This window comes from Salmo salar, chromosome ssa17, assembly GCF_905237065.1.
Source record: "Salmo salar chromosome ssa17, Ssal_v3.1, whole genome shotgun sequence".
NCBI lineage: Eukaryota > Metazoa > Chordata > Actinopteri > Salmoniformes > Salmonidae > Salmo > Salmo salar.
The window spans coordinates 9363847-9387278 of record NC_059458.1 but is presented as its reverse complement, the minus strand read 5'-3'; the positions used below and the strand labels follow the sequence as shown (position 1 = coordinate 9387278).

Sequence of the window (23432 nt, the reverse complement as noted above, 5' to 3'; positions counted from 1 at the left end):
ATTGCATACTATTACAGACTACAAAGGGAAGCACAGCTGCGAGCTGCCCAGTGACACGAGCCTACCAGACAAGCTAAATCATGCTCGCTTCGAGGCAAGCAACACTGAGGCATGCATGAGAGCGTCAGCTGTTCCGGACGACTGTGTGATCACGCTCTCCGTAGCCGACGTGAGCAAGACCTTTAAACAGGTCAACATACACAAGGCTGCGGGGCCAGATGGATTACCAGGACGTGTGCTCCGGGCATGTGCTGACCAACTGGCAGGTGTCTTCACTGACATTTTCAATATGTCCCTGATTGAGTCTGTAATACCAACATGTTTCAAGTAGACCACCATAGTCCCTGTGCCCAAGAACACAAAGGCAACCTGCCTAAATGACTACAGACCCGTAGCACTCACGTCCGTAGCCATGAAGTGCTTTGAAAGGTTGGTAATGGCTCACATCATCACCATTATCCCAGAAACCCTAGACCCACTCCAATTTGCATACGGCCCAAACAGATCCACGGATGATGCAATCTATTTTGCACTCCACACTGCCCTTTCCCACCTGGACAAAAGGAACACTTATGTGAGAATGCTATTCATTGACTACAGCTCAGCGTTCAACACCATAGTACCCTCAAAGCGCATCACTAAGCTAAGCATCCTGGAACTAAACACCTCCCTCTGCAACTGGATCCTGGACTTCCTGACGGGCTGCCCCCAGGTGGTGAGGGTAGGTAGCAACACATCTGCCACACTGATCCTCAACACTGGAGCTCCACAGGACTGCGTGCTCAGTCCTCTCCTGTACTCCCTGTTCACCCACGACTGCATGGCCAGGCATAACTCCAACACCGTCATTAAGTTTGCCGACGACACAACAGTGGTAGGCCTGATCACAGACAACAAGACAGCCTATAGGGAGGAGGTCAGAGACCTGGCCGTGTGGTGCCAGAATAACAACCTATCCCTCAGCATAACCAAGACTAAGGAGAGGATTTTGGACTACAGGAAAAGGAGGACCGAGCACGCCCCCATTCTCATCGACGGGGCTGTAGTGGAGCAGGTTGAGAGCTTCAAGTTCCTCGGTGTCCACATCAACAACAAACTAGAATGGTCCAAACACACTAAAGACAGTCGTGAAGAGGGCACGACAAAGCCTATTCCCCCTCAGGAAACTAAAAAGATTTGGCATGGGTCCTGAGATCCTCAAAAGGTTCTACAGCTGCAACATCGAGAGCATCCTGACTGGTTGCATCACTGCCTGGTACGGTAATTGCTCGGCCTCCGACCGCAAGGCACTTCAGAGGGTAGTGCGTACGGCCCAGTACATCACTGGGGCTAAGCTGCCTGCCATCCAGGACCTCTACACCAGGCGGTGTCAGAGGAAGGCCCTAAAAATTGTCAAAGATCCCAGCCACCCCAGTCATAGACTGTTCTCTCTGGTACCGCATGGCTAGCTTTAAGCACCAGCTGTCAGAGCAGCTCTCAGATCACTGCACCTGTACATAGCCCATCTATTATTTAGCCCAAACTACTACCTCTTCCCTACTGTATTTATTTATTTTGCTCCTTTGCACCATATTTTTTATATTTTAACTTTGAACTTTCTTCAAATAACAAATCTACCATTCCAGTGTTTTACTTGCTATACTGTATTTATTACTCTGCCACCATGGCCTTTTTTGCCTTTACCTCCCTTATCTCACATCATTTGCTCACATTGTATATAGTCTTATTTTTCTACTGTATCATTGATTGTATGTTGTTTTACTCCATGTGTAACTCTGTGTTTTTGTATGTTGTCGAACTGCTTTGCTTTATCTTGGCCAGGTTGCAATTGTAAATGAGAACTTGTTCTCAACTTGCCTACCTGGTTAAATAAAGGTGAAATAAATAAATAAAATAAATACCCTCTGCACTCCTCCACTGGAAGATAATACAGATTATTGCAAATCCTCTGATGATGACTGGGTTCTTTCTTGTAAATTGTTTCTATGAAGTTGCTGTTCAATAGCTCTGCCATTATTAGTATTATTATTATTGTACGAGGTATTCTTGGTGGGGTTACCCCTGTGATGTGATGTGGGTTTTATAAGGTGGGTATTCTCTTTTCTCTTCACTGGCTTTCTGGTAAATAGGCTACACTCTAGGCAGTCTCTTCTGCTGATGTGTGTGGGTCTGGTAGTGGTACTCTCTCTATTCTACTCTTTTCCTTTCGGCATGGTTAATACCTGCCTGGCACCGGAACAAAATCTTTATATCTACCCCTCTAAGAAATACCGCTACAAGTTCTACACCTGTTGTATTCGGCGCACGTGACAAATAAGCTTTGATTTGATTTGTTGAGTGGTTCACAAAAGTGAGAGTTATTAATATAACTTTAGTTGTTCGACAAGCGGCCAGTGGTCATTGTGCCCTTGGGCTAAATATAATTCCCTTCTCCTGGCTGCATGCCAAAGCACCTCTCACTTACATGGCTCTCATCACATGATCGGGTCTTTCTCACAGGCTACAAGTGAAGACAGACACATCAGAGACGCAACTGCGCGCGTCCTTATCCAATTCCCGAGCCGCATATTGAAGATAATGGAAGAACTGTCCACATTTACTTTTCGTCAGCCAACAAGATGAGTTGGCCTAACGAGCAGTAAAAGCACTAGCCTATGTCTGTTACGCTCGTCGTTAGAAATGGACCAAGGTGCAGCGTGGTAGGCGAACATATTCCTTTATTTTCAAATGAACACCGTCAAAACAACAAAATACAAAAACGAACGTAAAACACAGCACCTAAGCAAAAACAAGATCCCACAATCACAGGTGGGAAAAAGGGCTGCCTAAGTATGATCCCCAATCAGAGACAACGATAAACAGCTGCCTCTGATTGGGAACCATACTCGGCCAGCAAAGAAATAGACACATAGATATGCCCACCCAAGTCACACCCTGACCTAACCAAATAGAGAATAAAACAGGCTCTCTAAGGTCAGGGCGTGACAATGTCAATCTACTATCCCCCATAGTTCAAAAGTTGTGGGATGCAATAGATCCCAAATTAATACAACCATTTGCAACAACAAACCTGTGTTACGAAATGAGCCTGACTCAACAGATGAGAACATTTAGATTAAAATGTTGATAAACTATTAGGCTATTTCTTTACATTGTAAGCGCACCAATGCACACAGTAATAGGCTATCAGCGTGAATGTTCCATTAGTAGGAAACCACCATTCTCAAAAGTGACCACAAATGCAATAATGCTTTTACTATAAAGGTGCATTTTTATGGTGAAAATGATCTTCCCCAAACTTACACGCTGCGTATGCATGTCAGTTAGGCTCTACACCGGTTGTAAAGCGGATTAATGTGCTTCATTTTAACAAGTTATTTGGCCACTTTAGTTGTAATACAAACCTTATCAAAACATATAGGCCTTTGGGCTGGCTACATGAGGTGGGAGACTATGATTTGAAAAAGAAAAGCATGCACTGTTTCTTGCCTTACTGCACACAAGCTGGGATTCATCCACAGGTGATAATATATCATTCACAAGTGATAGGCTAATATTGTCACCCATCTCACTATTCTTGATTTAATCTCGTCTTTACATATACTAAATAATAGATGTGTGAAATTTGTTTTGATTTTAGAATGGACCATTATCATGCATCTGTCTCGAAACAGAGGCAGCGGGAAAAAAATACATGTGATCTGCACACTTAAATAGCGAATGGAGGACGCTTTTCCCGTGGTTCATTTTTATGCCAGCCAGGTAGGCTATAATCCTGTTGTGAAGAGAAGCAATGTGCTCTATATTAGGAAAGTTGAGAAATAAATATAGTAGGCCTAGCCTATAGAAAGCTGATGGGATCCTCCTCTTTTTATTAGCAGCTATGACTGTTTAAATTACATTTGTCAGAGTGATTAGAGGGACAGTAGAGTGCTGAGTACCAGACAGTTAGCAAGTTTGGTAGGCTACTAATGACCATCAGCAGCATCATAGCTTGGAGAAACCTAATTATGGTGACTAAAAGGTCATGTGGAATTTGACTGCTGTCCTGACTCGTGACCGGCGGTGTGGCGGCAATACGGTCACTGTAACAGCCCTAATCATGAGTGTGTATGGGGCCAGAGGGAAGTATTGTCTGTGGTGGCAGTTGACATGTTGCATTGAGAAGAAGAGGAGCATATTAAGCTGGTGACTTTGTGCAGACAACTGAGGACTGATTTTCTGTCACAGACAGTGAAAGTAGTAACAAAAGGCTTTGTCAAATCTATGTAATACCAAAAAGTAATTATTTATCATGAGAGGGACATAAACAATTTCTAGTAAAGCTGCATACTTCAAGAAAGGTTCAAATCTGACCTTTCTGTTAAAAATAGTCATACATTGCTGAGATGTAGTCACCTTTGAGGACACAAGCTCAAGTACACAGTACAAATATGATACATCATATAAAATATATAATATTTTAATATTTTTTATTTCCTATTCAACAAAACTGTATGAATAAATGTGCATATTTTCTAAAGGTCTCTCTTAAACAAAATGTCTTCCCCCACTGCTGTGAACGTCACACAGATCTCTAGCTTGGCTTCCTGAACTCGTTAGGAACTTACCTTTTATCTCATATTAATCATGTCCATCTATGACAAACAGAATGTTTTTTTGTTTAAACGGCATTAATTATTTTAGATTAAATTGGTTGACTATAAATCAATCTTCTGAATGTGCAAGCGTGACGAAACCACTCTCTCCTGCTGCACTATGATTTTTATTAATTTTTTTGGTCAAATCATGATGTCTGATCTCCAGGTCAGAAATTCGGAGCTCTAGAAAGATGCCAGTTGGATGACCCTTCAAAACGACTTATCCCAGTCGTAGCTAGTATTTTTCAGAGTCAGAGATTTCCGACTTCCCAGTTGCTTTGAACGTGGCATAAGGATTGCAGGCATGTGCTTTATCAGTGTCTGTAACATAGGGTTTAGCCAGGAGTTGATGGACAGTCGTAAGAGCGAATGAAATGGTAGGAGGGAAATCCCAGCATCAAGTGGTGTCAGATTTCACATCCTACGTCACACAGGCGGAAGAGATATACTTCTGTGTCCGTGAGAACCAGGGCTACCGCTTCGATCTACGGTGTCCACAGATCTACGTACAAGCAAAAATGTTGGTCGGAACCAGTACCAGAACCACGCAGGTCCCCTAAATTTAGGGGACTTTATATCTATGACGTTGTGGGACCTTAGATCCTTCGACTAATAACTTGAGAAATGACCATCTGAATGGTATTCACAAACAGAGCAATACATTGATAATTGAAGGTTTCCTCTTGGAGTGCTGTCTTCAGTTTTAAAAGCGCATCATTCAATCAGCTCACAGGGAATATATGTATACTGAGTGAATTTCCTCCATGACGACCTTCCATGACAGGGGAGCGAGAACCGGGGAGCGAGAACCAGGTTGCGTCCCAAATGGCACCCTATTCCCTATATAGTGGTGTACTTATACTTCTACAAAGTTGTGCACTATGCAGGGAATAGGGTTACATTTGGGACACAGACCCACATTGAGTCTGGCATAGTTTGAGCTCACAAACAGAGATATTGTATGTTCTTCTTCTAATATGTCCTCTATTTATTTCCTTTCAGAAGCCATATCCTGTAGTGGCGGAGATGAGAATGAATCGCCAGGAAAGAGTGACAGCCTGCCTTTCTGTAAATGTTTAGATAGGTGGATGTGTTTGTGTGGTAGCGGTCATAGAAATAGAATTACTAGAAGAGAAGTAATTAGGTTAGTCCATGGAAATACTCCTATGGGTACACTCAATGTGGCCGCCGGTCCACCTATCATAAAACATTGACTTGAATGGGATAGTCTATTCTAGAATCTAATTCCATTTCTATGGCAGCAGCAGCCCAGATCCCCTGTACACCCCTCCTCTGACCCAGATATAAGCTTTGAACCATTGGCACACAGGACAGGACAGGCAGGGATGTGACTGGGCCGACTTCCCAGCGTGCCTTGTGGGACAGGGGGGCGGCTCAGTGGAAGGGAGAAGGAGTGTGTGGGGGAGGGAGGGAGGGAGTGATGTGAGGGGCCTGGATGCTGCTGAAAGGGATACTGGGTCAGCCTCTTGGTGTTTCTCTGGGGTCCGCACCTATTCATCACTGATGGGGAGAATGGACTGTCACTCCGTCTCGTTCTGATCCAACTCGCTAAGAGTGTCAATAGGTCTCTCTCTCATCTGTCGGTTCAGTCACAGAGAAAATCCACTCAAACCAACTAACCTACATTCAACAAATATCCCAACAACCAACAAAATATACAGCAACACCCAATCTCACCACACAACACTCTCCTCGCTACATATAATCAAGATACAAATAAATGATTGGAGCTAGCCCTCACACAAACACAGTGATTACAGAATGAGTAATGAGCTGTGTGTCCACTACCGGCCCTGCCTTCATCTCCATTGCATAACAGTAGAGATGAATTAGCAGTGTGTTGGATACATTTCCTGCTGCGACCCTCAAACGGGGCCTCTCTTAATCTGGCCCTATCAGTTTACAGATGCTTTGAAGGCTGGTCTGGCCGGGTGCAACGTTAGAAGCGAGACGTCTCTCTGATGTCAGGAAAGGACAAAGCTCCTGTGGAGTATTCCATTTCCAACTGATAGAGAAAAGGGGGAAAAACAATTTGGCAAAACATTTTTGATTTTTTAAATAATTTAAGTTGTAAGAACAGAGAGCTCCCCCCCGGACAGAACAACGACATTCAGGCTTCTTTGGTAATTTCCTGTTGACGGTTCGGCCATGGTTTGTGTTTGGTGTGCTAGCTCGTTTCTGCTGGGATCAATCACACTAACAGATGGTAGTGCGCCCCTCTGTTGGTTCGGGTGTTGTGTTTAGGGACCATAATTGGGCTGTTATGTTGCACCGCAGAGCGTGCTAACAGCCACACCCACTTTGACTGGGCAACAACGTGTCAAGGCTCTGAATCACTGGTTGTAGAGCAGTGGGTGTTGCTACCTCAGTAAAGAGCCCACTCAAAGCTGAGCCACAGTTCCCAGGAAGTATCGAACGGTGAATGTTGTCAATCCATTTTGAGGGATATGAAAAGTTGAGACAATTACCTTTTTGGTTTGATGGGAGCCAAATTTCCCACTTCAAGTGATAATTCGGCAAACTATGTAATTTCATTAAACTTTCCCTTTTAAATTCAGTCTATTCATATTATGACTGTATCCATTTTCTTCCTCATCAATACCAACCAAAGAAATCCTTGCTGTCACGGATATGTTACACGCCATACTTTCTGGTTGTGTTAGTGTTTAGGTATGAGGGCTGACATGGCCAAACAAAACCATGTGTAGGAGATGGGGAGCAATGTAAATGGAGGAAGCAGAATAATCATATGTGTGTGTGTGTGTGAGAAGCTGGGCACTTCAAAGCTTTAATGTTGGTGCTCCTATACAAGGGCGACTAGAGGTCTGGGCTAATGGGAGGCCATGGAGAGATGAGAGGAAAACTATGGCTGGCTGACACTGTGTGTATGCATGTCTGTGTTCATGTTTGTGTTTGAAAGCCTGTGTGTGTGTGACCTATACAGAGAGTTTGTGAATACAAAACGGTGTACAGTGTGTGAATAGAAATGTGCCTGTGAGGATGTTTGTTAGAGTGTTTAAGTGTGTACATGGCTATGGACAATACAATGTACTGTGTGTGTGCGTGTATAAGCCGAGGTTACCTCAGTATCCTCATACTAACAACCCATCTGAAACTCACACAAAGCAAGACAAATGAGCACATCCAGCGATGACCACCAACACTCTCTGCATGGTATAAATCCTTTATTAAATAATCATAATAACAATATTAATAACAATCATAAAAAGAACATTTCTGTACAAAGCCCCCAAGCAACAATTAGGTCTGACCAGAGTCAGGTTGGTCAATGTGAGGTTTAGGCCCTCTCTTGCCCAGGGAGGTGTGTTTTAGCCCCTCCTGCCCAGACAGATTGGGCTACTGTTCTGTATCTGTAATCTGATATGGGCTACAAAGGCAAGCTGGACCACAGAAGCTCCAAGGCACCTGGAAGAGAGTCAGTGGGGTCCAGTGATGGGAGCCTCTGGGATAGGAGAGGGAATGTGGGTTGGTGGGACGGAGGGCAGAAGGGAGAAGGGGATAAGCTCCACCTCATGGCCCAGCAACCCCCCCACCCCATCCCAACAACCTGGGCCTCTTGATCAGCACTAGCCTGGGCCCACTCCAGTGCCCCCCTGACGCACACAGACCTATACATGCCCAGCATCGCATCAGAATGACCAGGATACTATTTCTTCGGTGTGTGTGTGTGTGTGTGTGTGTGTGTGTGTGTGTGTGTGTGTGTGATCAGCGTGTGTGAAAGTGAGAAGTCTGAGGTACAGTGGAAATATTTACTGTTCTCTTTCCCTCCTCCTTCACAAGGCTAGATAGTCCAGAGGGAGCTGGTGTGTTTAAATCCTCCTGATTTACCTCTCCCCATGAACCTGTTTCCTGTTAAAACGCCAGCCTCGCCGTGACAATGCAAAATATAGTCCGTGTGAAAAAAAGAGCAACAAACATCAAACGAGGAGAGCACGAACCATGACACCAAGACCGCATCGGTCCACTCTGAGGAAATGGTGTCCTTCCACCGGTGTTTCCTCTACCAATCGCTGACTTCAAGCTCAGATGTCTGTCCACTGTCAAGCAATGGTCTAGAATATATATAGATCTTTTTTTTGTATCCCATTTTGCGTTTTATTGTTGATTTGTTCCGAGTACATCGTCCCCGGAGAGGTTGATTTAGGATTTAGTGATCCATTGATTCATTTTTTTCTTCTCTCTTTATCAGTTCTCATTTGTAGACGGCTATTCAGTCTCTGCCTGGATTTCCCAGCAATCCATACGCTGCACTGACCAAAACCCATCTTCACCTTGACGTTTTTACTTCACCTAGCCACAGTTTACTGTAAACACGACCGTCAACCTTCTTTTCGATACAACCCACCGGCAACGACAGCCTGAAACTAAATCCAACAATAAACTCCCTTGCTTTCGATCTTCAACAGAACACGTTTAGAAGAGAACATGATTAGAACCTCCCTCCTTTCTTTATCCGCATTTACAGGCTGGGCAACGGGCCAAAACAAGAAACAAAACAGAGAAGGCTTGAACAAATAACAAAAAGACACACCAAAGACGGTGATTAGTTTAAAAATACCACAGACCTGTCAGAAAATGGGGGGGAGAACTGAGGCTGATGTGTTACAGAGACGCAAGTGTCTAACTCAACAAAAACGCTTCATAAAGAATTCACTTCACTAGGTTCTAGGCCACTGTGTCCACATGTCTAAGCCACTGGGTCCAGGTGATAGAGAAACACTATCTAAGCACCTGTCTAAGGCGTTTTCAGTGTCAAGGAGTTTAGCCTAACATCTTTCCAGTTTAAAAACTAGACCTAGAAAACTATAATGTATTTATATGGAGTTCTGAATTTTGGGGGGGATTAGTAGGTATTTGCCCATTGATGTGTGTTGATATTTGGACTCCCCTGTCAATGGAACAGTACGCTATAGGGACCACTCTGGGAAATACCCAATCCTTCCCTCATTGGCTTTGGTCCAGAAAACCCCACCCTGGACTGCACCACTTTGATTGAAGCAGGGGGGAGGGGTCTCAAGATCAGTCTAAAAAGTGGCTTTTCCCCAAAATGTCCTTCCATCTGGCAGGTGTAGTCCTTCAGCTCAGAAAGGAAATTCACAGTCCAAGCAAAGCAGAGAAAACAAAAGAGGAGATAATCTCCTCAAAATGGCCGCCTCTCTCCTTTCCTCTACCCCTCTCCTCTCTCTACTCTTTCTCCTCATGCTTCGGTGCAGCAGCGCTGCTGGTTGAGCTTCACCTTGTGCTTGAGGCCGTCGTACAGCTCAAAGTTGTAGTTCTCCAGCGTGGTAGAACTACGCGAAGACAGGCCACTGTAGGAGCACGTGCAGTAGAGCAGCAGGCCAGCACACACAGCTCCCAGCAGCACGCCCAGGGAGCTCATAACGATGATGGTGACCAGGATGGGGTCCAGCGTGTACAGCCACGAGTTGTCCTTCTCTGCCGAGGAGGAGACCAGCGTCTCCGGTTGCTCGGAGGACGGGGCGGCCGTACGCAACTCCTTGGGGAACGCCCAGCCTGGACGAGAGGAGAAGGAGAGAGAGGGGAGATGAGAGAGAGGGTAGATGAGAGAGGAGAGGGAGCGAAAGAGAGAGGAGAGAAAAAGAGATGCTTATTAGAAACTAGGCGGTTTTTCACAGTTGGAAAGACATTTTGCAGTAATGGACACATAAAATACATTGTAGTTGATGGAAGCACTTACCTCCATCTAACTGGTCCCTGCCATTAAAAAGTCTGCTGTCTCCAAACTCTGGTCTCTTATCTATGAGCGAAGAAGATACAACAGAACGATTGTACAACGCCAAGCATCCATACAGTACATTTTGGTTTCGTGCAATGTAAGCTGTCTATGTCAAATCTTCCTTCATTGTAATTACTAATTACACTCACTAATGACTCTAATGTGTGTTGGGACTGCTAAATCCCAATGGCATACAGACACATATCACAATGTAGAAAAATATCACTTTATTACCACAGATCATACTATATTCACATTCATTTAACTAGAACACACTTTTCACATTGCTCACAAAAGAGGTGCGAAGCCCAAGTAAAGTATCAGCAAACAATTTTACCATCATCATCATCATCATCATCCTCCTCATCCTACAAATAGATTATGCACTGAGCTGTAAACAGACAGGGAGAAAACACAGTTCCCTCCTGGCTTCCGCCCACTGCATTGTGATGTGGTGTGGTCATCATGAGATACCAATGAGTATCAGCAGTGAGAGTGGTGCTTAGAAGTGCTTAAGCCTAGCCCTCCCCCAAAATTCACCCTGGCGCTGTTTTTGAAAACGGCACTTTAACTTCACGTTTATTGTCATCTTGAGAGGTGTGTGTGCAACACTTGGCATATGGACAGAGGTGGGAGTAATTGCTTGGCAAGGAACACCTTAACTGGAGCCCTCAACGAGAATCATTAATATGGTGTCCAGGGGCAACGGCTGCTGGTATGTGCGCCTATGTGAGAGAGAGAGTGTACGTGTGGGTGTGTGTGTGTATGCATGAGAGATTGTGCCTGTGTGTGCAGGAGACGGGAAAAGAAAAAAGTGCTTACTACAGACTAAATAAAATGTTATCGCTCCATTACCTGATTAGAGATATTAAGAGCTTGGAGAGGACCTACGGTGAGATGGACAGAGTGGGGTGCCCAACCCCCAGTTAATTTAAAAGCACATTGTGAGAGGGTACCAAAAAAACTTATCTTCACTCTGAGAAAAGTAAAAAGCCTGATTGCCACACACATTCACCCCACTCAATGGAAGACTATATGTCCCTTATAGCCCTTATCAAAACCCCCAGATAACATAGTGGCTTCCATAGAAATGTGGAGGCATCACTCTAACCCAAACACATTCGGTTGTCCTACTTAAAGGGACAGTTCATTACAAACTCAAAGTTTGTCAGATGCTTTCAGACCTGGGAATTGGTCTTATCTTGAGATAAGTTCACGTCCCAGGCCACCGGTTGTAAATGGAAGCACCATCATTTACTGATTTTATGTTGTTTATCTTTTCCACTCATTCGGGGTTGAGGCATATCGGTGGATCAACACAACTATGGGACGTGGACTCAGACTGCTTTTGAGATCGGAAAGCACCTCTGACATATTTGGTGGTTAAATGGGCAGGAATTGAACTAAACTACCTCTGGATGTACAATAATGCTGAGATTGATAACTGTTTATCATTAAAGGGATAGTTCACGCAAAATGAAATCTTGTTTTTCTTCCCCTGAAAGCAGTCTATAGAATCCATGCTTAGGCTTTATTTACATGGCCACAGTTTTGTAATTTGGGTGAACTTCCCCTTTAAGGGCCATCTGATTCTCAGAGCTCTCCATAACCACTAACAAACCAACTTAAATATGTGCTAACTATTATCATAATTGGGCCTGGTCCCATTTCAAACATATTTCCAATTATCTTGGCCACCAGTTGTTATATCATTACATTCTTTGCCATTTTGTTTATACCCTCAACTTTCTAATGAGGGATGCATCCTGCCAGCATCCATCTTAAGTTATTGGGAAGCATTGTTTGTAGTTTGTCTTTGGTTTCTATGTTTTGGAGGATTGTCAATTCAGAGCACACGCAACAGAAGACAAGAAAAATGGCTTCCAGCTGTTTGAGAGTATTGCATAGAGTTGGATGTGGGGCTTATCAGCCACGTTTTCACATGAGTGATGCCACTGAGGACTTTCTAAGATAGAACACAAACAATGTGTGAATGAACATTAATCACTGATAATGATGATATTATAAAGAGAGGGACTCTGCTCACAGACTGACTGAGGGGTCATATTCAATCAAAAGCTTGATGCAGGGTTTCCGGTGTGGAGCTACTAAAATGTTATTCTTGAGCTGCGCGAATGAGATTGATTCCTCAGGTCAATAAGAGTGACACATAAAAGCTCAACTTCATATTCAAACATGCTTTTTTTTGTCTTACACTGGTAATACCCAATAACTCGGCCCACTCATAATAAACAAAACATAGACAACTGTAACAGTATCTATTTAACATCTCCTTCAGTAATAGTAACACTGACATCTTAGCAGCCTGTCCTGAAGCACAATCTTTACAATGAAGTAGCTCCTGTAGCGCATCCATTGTCTCTGACTGTAACATTCCCCCTCCTCTCCCTCTTCTCTTCCTCTCTCAGAGTGTTGCCAGCAGAGCTGTCAGTAAGACAGTATCTCTCACTTGTCTGTTTGTGGTCTGACAGCGCTGGATGGTTTACATGGCTGAACCACTACACTCACACCGGGCCGGGAGGTTAGCCACACTGAGTGTGTCCGTGCTGGCGTGATTCCAGGAAGCCCATGGGGTAGGGACTAGAACTAGAACCAACAGTCCTGTAAGGCTGGAGGTTGGGTTTGAAACAAGCCAATCGCATCGATCGCTTCATCTCTACGTAGTCCGTAGACAGGTTCAAGTTATAGAAATGGCGTTCGAAGAGCTAGTCTGTGAACAGTATCATCCACTGCTGATGAAAGCAGGACCCGGAAAATGTCACTGTCAATACCACTCCAATCCTTGTCCCCCGTTGCGTCGTCCATGAGCCATCAGAAGGGGAAGGGTTTAGCTGTAAGGTCCACCTCTTCCTTTCAGCAGAGGGCATATGTTTGCTGGCCGTGGTTGTCTAGCCTCACGGTGAGCACGGGCTCCGTCCCTGGAGCGGCCGTTACCGGGTTACTGGCTGAGCACTGGGAGTACTGAAAGTACTGGGACTGGCTGTGGTAGGCCACAGAGAGTTGGCTCTTCTTCGCTGCCAGCCTTCGTCGAAGGCAACAGAGAGCTCGTACCAAGATGGCCACTGCCAGGAGTATCAGGGCACCCCCGGCGGCCACGAGGTAGTACCAGAGGGTGGGTACGAGTGGCCGCGCCAACGTGTCTACTGTGGGGTCACTCCCGCCAGGAACACCTCCCCCTGGTGGAGAGATAAGGAATATGTTGGCTCGGGGGTGGGGTGGGGGGGGGGGGGGGTGCAAGCTAAGCACATCCAATGGACTGCTTTGTTTTGGTGTTTTTTTCTCCCCTGTGGCTTTCCATCACATGAACAGCAGGCGTACGAGCACATGGGCATGCACAAGCATGCCGGCTCAAACGGGGGAAAAAGTTATTCATCACAGGATAATGGCTGAAATAAATCAAACGCATCAGGGTTTTTTTTTGATCTGAGGATTGAAGCTTAGGTTGCAGTTGATGGCGAGAGAGGTGATTTTCACACTAAGAGCAGTGGAGCATAGCTACGGATTTTCAATGAGTCTGTGGGATTGAATTGATCCAATGCTCCAATGAATAAAGGTCTCATGTAATAACTTGGTGTGAAACAAAGGGCGTGGTAATTAACTGTAACAGAACGGACGCACACACACACACACACACACACACACACACACACACACACACACACACACACACACACACACACACACACACACACACACACACACACACACACACACACACACACACACACACACACACACACACACACACACACACACACACACACACAGGACAGAGACATCTGAACAATCCCCAATATGAATTGATACCTAATTAACTTGTCAACAAACAAATTCAGTTTGAAAGAAATGAAACCAAAAGAGGTTTCAAGCAGTGGTTGATTTATGATTGAAACCTGGGTTGGATCAAGACACAAACTGTAAGTTGACTTTTTGTAAATTGACTACGCTGATGAAGTAAAATGGCTTTTTCCCCAATGAGGAGCCACTACTTCCTGTTGGTACAGGAAGTTCCAATGCTCCACTGACCAATCATAAGACCCCATGGAGCCTACATAGGAATGTTCTGGATTGTTCTCCCTTTAATTTGGAGACAGTGATGGAATTTGTTTGGCAGGTTCAAATGGATTTCCTTGGAAAAACACATTGCTCTGTTCTGTTCTAGTCTTTGTTGCTCTCTGGGCCAGTTCTTTCCTCTTCAAGCCAAGAAGTATCTCAGTGGAGACCATCCCAACACCCAAACACAGCTCCTCTACTTCAATCCTATGAACCCCTCTTACATTCTTTGCGAAATCGCCCTAACAACGTCTTCCAAGACGTAAGCTCTCCTATTCATACGGGTCTGTGAAATCATACGCCGACAACAGTTTCCAAGCCCTCTTAGGTCTAAGCTAAGAAAACGGACCAAAACCAGCAGTTTAAGGGTCCGAGAGGGAGAGAGAAAGCGAGAGATAGCTGAGAGACTCCATGTACGGTGTAGAGTTGAAGCCACCCTGAGTATTCGACCATGTCACACAATTACAGAGGGAAATGGTGCGTGTACCTGCCAACTGCACTGTGCACACGCTCATTAGACAGAGCTGAGAGGATGAGAGAGACACCGGCGTTGCAGCTGAGTCACTCTACTTGATTACGTTTCACTACGAAGTGTGTATGTGTGGGGGTGTATGGGGGTGGTGGTGTGAGTGTGTGTGTGTGAGAGAGTCTGTGTGTCTATGTGCGTGCGTCACGGTGGAGGAAGAAATTGCACACACACACACACACACACAAATTCCCAAGCTCTTATCTTATTGGAACCAGCAGCCAAAAACACTATATCAAGTAATAACATCAATCCCCTTTAGCTCTTCCAATATTTCTATTGAGGCAGACAGTTCTTTTAAAACCATGGATGTCAAAGCAATAGTATGAATTCCTCTGCAATAAACTGGATTCTGCTGGATTCAGTGGGCTCTGATGTCGTTTGATGATGTCTGGACGCTGATGATGATGATTCTGGGAATCGTTTGTCACCAAGGCAGCATTAATCAAGCGGCGAACACTGCTCTTGCACACCCATTTCTATTGATTGGACTGGGCTTGTCACACGGGTGCCATCAAGCAAAGCGAGCAGGAAGCGGAAACATTTGCACAGGAAGTGACATCGTTACACGGCTAAAGGGGCGCAAACTCACCTGTCATGTCGGGAAGGAAGGCAGCGAAAGGTTCTGAGAGAGAGAAAGAAAGAAACAAACAAGACTGTTTATAACCTGAACAATAGCTAGGAAAGTCAGCCAAAAACATTTAAACAAATTGAATTCGGATTCAATTTCTGTTCGCACTGATATCACTCTATTGCCAACTTTCTTAATACATCAGCTCAAGAGAAACACAATGAAAGAGCATGTGGGTATGTATTTTCTTGGGGTAGAATGCAATGTCAAAGAGTGTGTTATTGTGCGTTGGGAGACTTGGAGGGCGACTGTGGGAAGTTTGAGTCATTCAAAGTTGTGGAGTCCAGTTGAGCTGGGAAGGTTGCTGCCTGGCTGGCTGACTGCACACACAATGTTCAGTCTGATTGACTTGGAATGGTAACAAAAAGCATGGGGGCCTGTGAGAGGGGCGACTTGGGAAGCGGGGCCCTTTTTGGCTGTAACACCAATGTGCTGTGAACAAACTCGACTGCGCTGGTTGATAAGAACACTCCCAGCATGCCTTGGGAATGAGGAAGGAGGAGAAAATGGGTAGAGGAGTGGAGGTACTTCCACACTGGTTGACAGAGGGGCGACGGGTTTTCATCTTTCGTCTAACAACCACACTACCGTACACATGCACATACCCCCCCCCCCACACACACACACAGCCCAACTGTATGAAGTCAAACTCAATGATGGCAGGTTTTTGGCTCAGAACCCACAGTCTGTCTGTGATCTGTTTAAGACCTACTCCTAAACCCCCCTGCTCTGGCTAGATTAAAAGCCCAGCGCACACACGCACGCACGCACGCACACCCACGCACACACACACCAGTGCCGGATCTATTGCTTTGACGGCTCTGGAAAGCTCTGTTTACAGATACGAGAGACTAAGAAATCTAATGAAACATAGATTAGCATCGCGGGGGCCCACGGGGCGTTTCTGGCCTACTTTCCATTCTTCCTTTCTTTCTCTGGCAGAGGAATAACACTCCAGTCTTTCGTTCATTCTCTCTCCTTTCATCTCTTCGCTACAGCTTTCAGAAGTACCAGTCTGTCTGTCCCCAAGATTCTGATGAGGGAACTTGGGGTGTGTGTTCGGGTTTGTTTGTGTGTGTGTGTGTGTGTGTGTGTGTGTGTGTGTGTGTGTGTGTAGTGGGGTGTTTAGAACACAACTGGAGTGACAAGTCGGGGACCCCAGGGGAGGAGAGGAGGAGGAGGAGGAGGAGAAGAAGGAGGTAGAGAAGGAATGAAGGGATGATGGAGAGAGAGAGATAGAGGGGGGAACAGAAGTTGAGTGGTGTGATGACAGAGGAATATAACTGGGGTGCTGGAGGGTCAGGTGTGTGTATGCACATGTTTGTATGTGTGTCAGTGAGTGTGTGTACACATGTTTGTATGATCTGCAGACTTACGTGTGCACTCCTCCAACGGTGTACCAAAATTCATGTGGATGTTGTCGATCATGATATGGCCCTTGGTTCCGTGGTCAACGAAGCCTTCCATAACCACCTGAGAGGAGGACAAATAAGGGAAGGAAGAGGAAGAGGAGGGGAAGGAAGAGTAGGGGAAGGAGGAAGAGTAGGGGAAGGAAGAGGAGGAAGAGGGGAAGGAAGAGGAGGAAGAGGGGAAGGAAGAGGAGGGGAAGGAAGAGGAGGAAGAGGGGAAGGAAGAGGAGGAAGAGGGGAAGGAAGAGGAGGAAGAGGGGAAGGAAGAGGAGGAAGAGGGGAAGGAAGAGTAGGGGAAGGAAGAGGAGGAGTAGGGGAAGGAAGAGGAGGAGTAGGGGAAGGAAGAGGAGGAGTAGGGGAAGGAGGAAGAGTAAGGGAAGGAAGAGGAGGAGTAGGGGAAGGAAGAGGAGGAGTAGGGGAAGGAAGAGGAGGAGTAGGGGAAGGAAGAGGAGGAGTAGGGGAAGGAAGAGGAGGAGTAGGGGAAGGAAGAGGAGGAGTAGGGGAAGGAGGAAGAGTAAGGGAAGGAAGAGGAGGAGTAGGGGAAGGAAGAGGAGGAGTAGGGGAAGGAAGAGGAGGAGTAGGGGAAGGAAGAGGAAGAGTAAGGGAAGGAAGAGGAGGAGTAGGGGAAGGAAGAGGAGGAGTAGGGGAAGGAAGAGGAGGAGTAGGGGAAGGAAGAGGAAGAGTAAGGGAAGGAAGAGGAGGAGTAGGGGAAGGAAGAGGAGGAGTAGGGGAAGGAAGAGGAAGAGTAAGGGAAGGAAGAGGAGGAGTAGGGGAAGGAAGAGGAGGAGTAGGGGAAGGAAGAGGAGGAGTAGGGGAAGGAGGGGGGAGTAGTAGCGGACGGAGGGGGAGGAGTAGGGGAAGGAGGGGGAGGAGGAGGAAGGGGAAGGAGGAGAAAGAGTAAGGGAAGGAAGAGGAAGAGGAAGAGTAGGGGAAGGAGGAGGAGGAAGAGTAAGAGTAAGGGAAGGAAAAGGAAGAGTAAGGGAAGGAAGAGGAAGAGTAGGGGAGGAGGAGGAAGAGTAAGGGAAGGAAGAGAGAGTAGGGGAAGGAGGAGGGGGAACAGTAGAAGAGGAAGAGTAGGGGAGGAGGAAGAGTAAGGGAAGGAAGAAAAGAGGAAGAGTAGGGGAGGAGGAAGAGTAGGGGAAGGAAGAGGAAGAGGAGGAGGGGAGGAGGAGGAGGAGGAAGAGTAGGGGAAGGAAGGTGAAGAAAGAGGAGGAGGAGTAGGGGAAGAGGAGGGGAAAAGAAACAAATGACCTACATGTAGATGCAGGGATATATCTTATACATAGAATCACTGCAACACATAACCACTAGTAATATACTTCTACTTGTTTCTCCAGCTATCTCCAACAGACTATTTTTATGGTAGGGAGAGGGGAGCATGCTAACGCCCGAATACCTGGAACTCTTTGGGGGATCGGGGCAGGATGGTGCGACCCTCCTTCCAAACGGGTCCCTGGTTGCCGCGGAGTGCCCATAGAAGGGTCTCCTCGTGATGGGCATCGCGGAGAAGGATGCGCAGGGTGCCCTGGGCCTCTCCCCACAGCTGGTAGGAGAAAAGCAGGCAGAGAGGCCCCGTGTCGAGTCCCACCATGGGGCTTAGGATCCTGGCTCGCTGCTGCTCCGTCTTGGGGTTGGCTTCGATGTAGAGGTAGCTATTCAGGTCTGTGTGGGGAAGGGAGACAATGCAGTGGTGGGTTTACAGACTTGGGATGTTGCAGTGAGGGGAACACATGGGAAATACATGCACACGTGCACACACACACACACACACGAGGGAGTGTACACACACACGTACGCACATCAGCACACACAAGAACAAAACCACAACTACAAGGTCAGACTTACAATAGCACAGGGATATGATAAATACCAAATCACGCATGACAGAAGAATAGGGTCAGTGAGAGCACTAAGGGAAGGGGATGAATTCACAGCCAACCGAAGGGAGTCATTCCCATTGGTATTCAGGTAGACCCATTAGACAATAGCATTGTGTTAAACACAGTCAGTTGTTTGTAGAAGATGTTTAGTGAGTGAATTGGATGTGGACTCGGAACCCTGACACACGGGTGGGGAAGAGTTAAGTGGGCGATGGACCAGTATCAACACAATCCTGACAAAATCACCTGTGCTTTATCGCAGTGTGTGTTAGAGCAGTTATGTGAGGGAACTACAGATATAAATCATCACGTGTGTGCGTGTGTGTGAATATTGTCCAAGAGGCACTACAACGAAGTGATGGATATTGGCATCACCATATTCCAACTGAATGTTCATGTATAAACCGTTATATATTAAACTGACATGAATGATGTAATATATATATATATATATATATATATATATATATATATATAAAAAAATAGTATATAAATAGTGTATATATATATATAAATAGTATATAAATACACTATTTATATATATATACACTATTTATATACTATTTTTATATATAAATAGTATATAAATAGTGTATATATATATATATATAATAGTGTATATATATATATATATAAATAAATAGTGTATATATATATATATATATATATATATAAATAGTGTATATATATATATATATATATATAAATAGTATATGTCCCCCTGTACCCAGGCAACAGGTATCTATCTTCAACATATGATTCAAACGATCATTTTGACCCCATGGACTTTCAGTCCTTGAATCTATAGCTCCATCTACAAATTGTTTGGTGATTATACTTCTCCAGTTCCATCCCTCAGCTTCATAGAACACATTTATTGGATTTATTTCATAGCAAACACATTTTTATTAAGAAATGGGCCTTTATTGCTGTTTAGTTGAAGCTCGACCATGGAAACAGAACTCAATGAGCTTGTGCACAATGTCATAGTCATTGACCTCGATTGTGATGCAGCTGTGATGTCATCAGAACACCTGGGAAGCAATGTTCTAGAGGTCAACCACATCATTTAGGCACTTGAAAGCGTTGCCTATCACATTGCTATCTGCTCTGAACAATTTAAAAAACATATAATTGCACCAAGTTCTTTCAATAATGGACTATCTCCAATTTCTGAGCCAGTTTGGGCCCCTCCATCCCTTCCCTTTGGACCAGTTCACCTGGTTAGTGTTGGGGATGGTTCCTAAGGATGTTCTGGCCTCATGGCTGATCACACAGATGACAGGAGGATCTCCCGTGCCTGGAGTGGCTGCCTACCAGAACCCGAACCAGGTTTGTTTGGCCTAGATTATAGTGAGTCTGAAATGGCAACTTATTCCCTATATAGCTAGTGAAATACTTTTGCCCAGAGCCCTGGGTCTAGGGCGGGTTTCTCAAAAACACTTTGAGACAAATGCTGATGTAAAAAGGCCTTTATAAGTACAATGTGATTTATTGATTGATTCATTGCAGGGACAATGGCAAAGTGGATTTTTGACTACCCCGCCTGCATGCCAGTTCCAGCCCGACTCAGCCCCTGCCACCTTCCAGCCCAACTCAGCCCCTGCCACCTTCCAGCCCAACTCAGCCCCTGCCACCTTCCAGCCCAACTTAGCCCCTGCCACCTTCCAGCCCAACTTAGCCCCTGCCACCTTCCAGCCCAACTTAGCCCCTGCCACCTTCCAGCCCAACTTAGCCCCTGCCACCTTCCAGCCCAACTTAGCCCCTGCCACCTTCCAGCCCTACTTAGCCCCTGCCACCTTCCAGCCCTACTTAGCCCCTGCCACCTTCCAGCCCAACTCAGCCCCTGCCACCTTCCAGCCCAACTTAGCCCCTGCCACCTTCCAGCCCAACTCAGCCCCTGCCACCTTCCAGCCAAACTCCAGCTATGGACAAGACCAGGATCATTTTATGGACTGGAAAGAGGGGCCCCAGATCAACAACAACAATCAAGTGCATTGTCATCAGGATGTGGAGCCAATGGATGTCGATGTTGTTGTGGAGGTGAAAGACAACAGCCAAGCACTAGCCACTTGGCAGGCAAAAGTCTGGCCCAGTCAATCAGCAGCTAAAGGCCAGGCAACAGTCTGGCCCAGCCAGTCAGCAGCCACTACCAAGAACACAGTCTGGCCCAGCCAGTCAGCAGCCACTACCAAGAACACAGTCGGGCCCAGCCAGTCAGCAGCCACTACCAAGACAACAGTCTGGCCCAGCCAGTCAGCAGCCACTACCAAGAACACAGTCTGGCCCAACCAATCCGCAGCCACTACCAAGACAACAGTCTGGCCCAGCCAGTCAGCAGCCACTACCAAGAACACAGTCTGGCCCAACCAATCCGCAGCCACTACCAAGACAACAGTCTGGCCCAGCCAGTCAGCAGCCACTACCAAGAACACAGTCTGGCCCAACCAATCAGCAGCCACTACCAAGACAACAGTCTGGCCCAGCCAGTCAGCAACCACTACCAAGAACACAGTCTGGCCCAACCAATCAGCAGCCACTACCAAGACAACAGTCTGGCCCAGCCAATCAGCAGCCGCTACATTTTGGTCATCCAGCCAGCCGAATGCCGTTATGTTTTGGCCATCGAGCCAGACAGCAGTCTCCAACAACCAATCAGCAGCCTTCACTAAGAGAGATTTTGGCGATATGAGGAACAGCAGCAGCACTGACCAGGACCATGACCCCAAGAGGAGGAGGATGTAAATGTGAGGGACTCTAAGGGTCATTTTTCACTGAAATGGAGGGTCAGTGTCACAGCCAAAAGACCACAAGCTTGACTATTTTCTATAGAAAAATAAATGTTTGATTTATTGCAAACTAAATTCAGCATTGTTCTTTTGTGTCCATGTTATGGTTATTGTATGTACATCGTGGAGGGAACTAAATCATTTATTTGATTATATTAAAGGTTTAGACTACCTGGACAGGAATCAGCATCCACAATGTAAATTCAGATAACTCACTTGTTATGAATTTAACACTTTTGTCAAGGAAATGTCACCCTACAATGTGTGCCTAACTTGAATCTTGGAGACGACTGAAATGTGTGTTGTATGCGAGAGGGAGAGAAAGCTTACTACATTCAAGTGTGTATTATGCTGTGCAGTACAGTATGTGTGTGTAGCCACCTAATAGTCTGTCTAGCAGATCACACAGTAGTATCTGTGGAGGGGAAGAAGGCTTCATCCACGATGGCAGCCCCCCTCTGCTCTCTGGTGTGTGTGTCACATCAGACAGCGTGTGTGACAGGGTCTCGCTTGGCCTTTCCAAACACCACAGTGTGTGTAAGGAGCCCTCCCATTCAGCACCATACGGCACTGTCTATCACTGTGTATATCTGTGTGTGTGAGTGTGTGCGAGTGTGTGTATGAGTGTGTGTATGCGTCCGTACATCTGCATGTGTGGGTCTTCACCACACAGAAAACATCCCCCACTTTATCAACCGTCTCCCTACACCTCGGGTGAACCCGGCGTCTCTGAACGCTCCCCCCATTGTTCCGCAGCTTGTTCAGCAGACGGCTCATCATCGAGAAGGGGCGCGTTCACGTGATGTGATGCAACAGCATTATTAATCCATTTTCTCAGCAGTCTCCTGCAGCGAGCGAAGACAACGAGAACTCAATCTACAAACGCAGGCCTCGCTATCGACGCCGCCAGCACCACACGCTGATATGCTACGGCGCTAGTTCTCCGGCTGTTATGTTTTCACATTTTAAAAGAGAGATCAAGAGGTTACTGGGTCTGGGTTTTCTGGGTCACGAGAGAGATAAAGGGAGGGAGGGAGAGAGGGGGAGAGAGAGAGAGAAAGAGGCAGAGAGCGCAGGAGAGTGAGACTGAGTGAGAGGGAGAGAGAAAGGGAGAATGGGAGAGAGAGAAAGGGAGAATGAGAACCTCTCTCCTAGGCTAATGATGATTTGGCTACAATCTTCGACCTACATACCCAGGGATCCCCCAATATAAAGCCCAGGTGACAGACATCCCCAACCACTGAGCTCGGGCAGGTCCTGAAACTCCCCCTTCAATTCTTCACAGCCTCAGCTCGTTAAATATTTCATGGGCCCTATTCGAAATATATCAAAACCAATGAATTTTAAAACAAGGTCAGGATAACAATCCCTTTAACCCCCAGTGGCTGAGTCCCGAATGGCCCCCTATTCTCTATTATAGTGCACTACTTTTGACCAGGACCCGTAGGGCCGTCTCATAGGGACCTGGTCAAAAGTAGTGCACCATATAGGGAATGGGATGCCATTTATAGCACAGTCAGTGTAAGAAAACCTCAAAGAAAAACTCCAAACTGCTCATATCTTTAATTAATATGCCAAAAGCTTCACTCTTTTTTGATCTGGGGGTATGTATAAAAGGAACTTAATAATTGCTCTAAGTACATGGAAGTCTACTTAGAGAGCCAGAGATTTGCCTGCAAGGTAATCGAGGGGCAGGAATGCGCG

General features: G+C 45.9%; 1 protein-coding gene across 2 annotated transcripts in view; it reads right to left on the bottom strand.

The window, feature by feature from the left end:
* Positions 1 to 7829: 7829 nt before the first annotated feature.
* Positions 7830 to 23432, bottom strand: part of LOC106575102 (neuropilin-2) — a 65195-nt gene continuing 49592 nt past the window's right edge. The window contains exons 13-17 of one of the 2 annotated variants that reach the window (XM_014151294.2): positions 18456 to 18721; positions 17027 to 17123; positions 15612 to 15644; positions 10381 to 10440; positions 7830 to 10196 (exon numbers count right to left, since the gene is read on the bottom strand). In XM_014151294.2, coding sequence (XP_014006769.2) covers positions 9880 to 10196; positions 10381 to 10440; positions 15612 to 15644; positions 17027 to 17123; positions 18456 to 18721 — 773 coding nt within the window. In that variant the 3' untranslated portion in view covers positions 7830 to 9879. The other variant, XM_014151295.2, reaches the window with a different exon arrangement.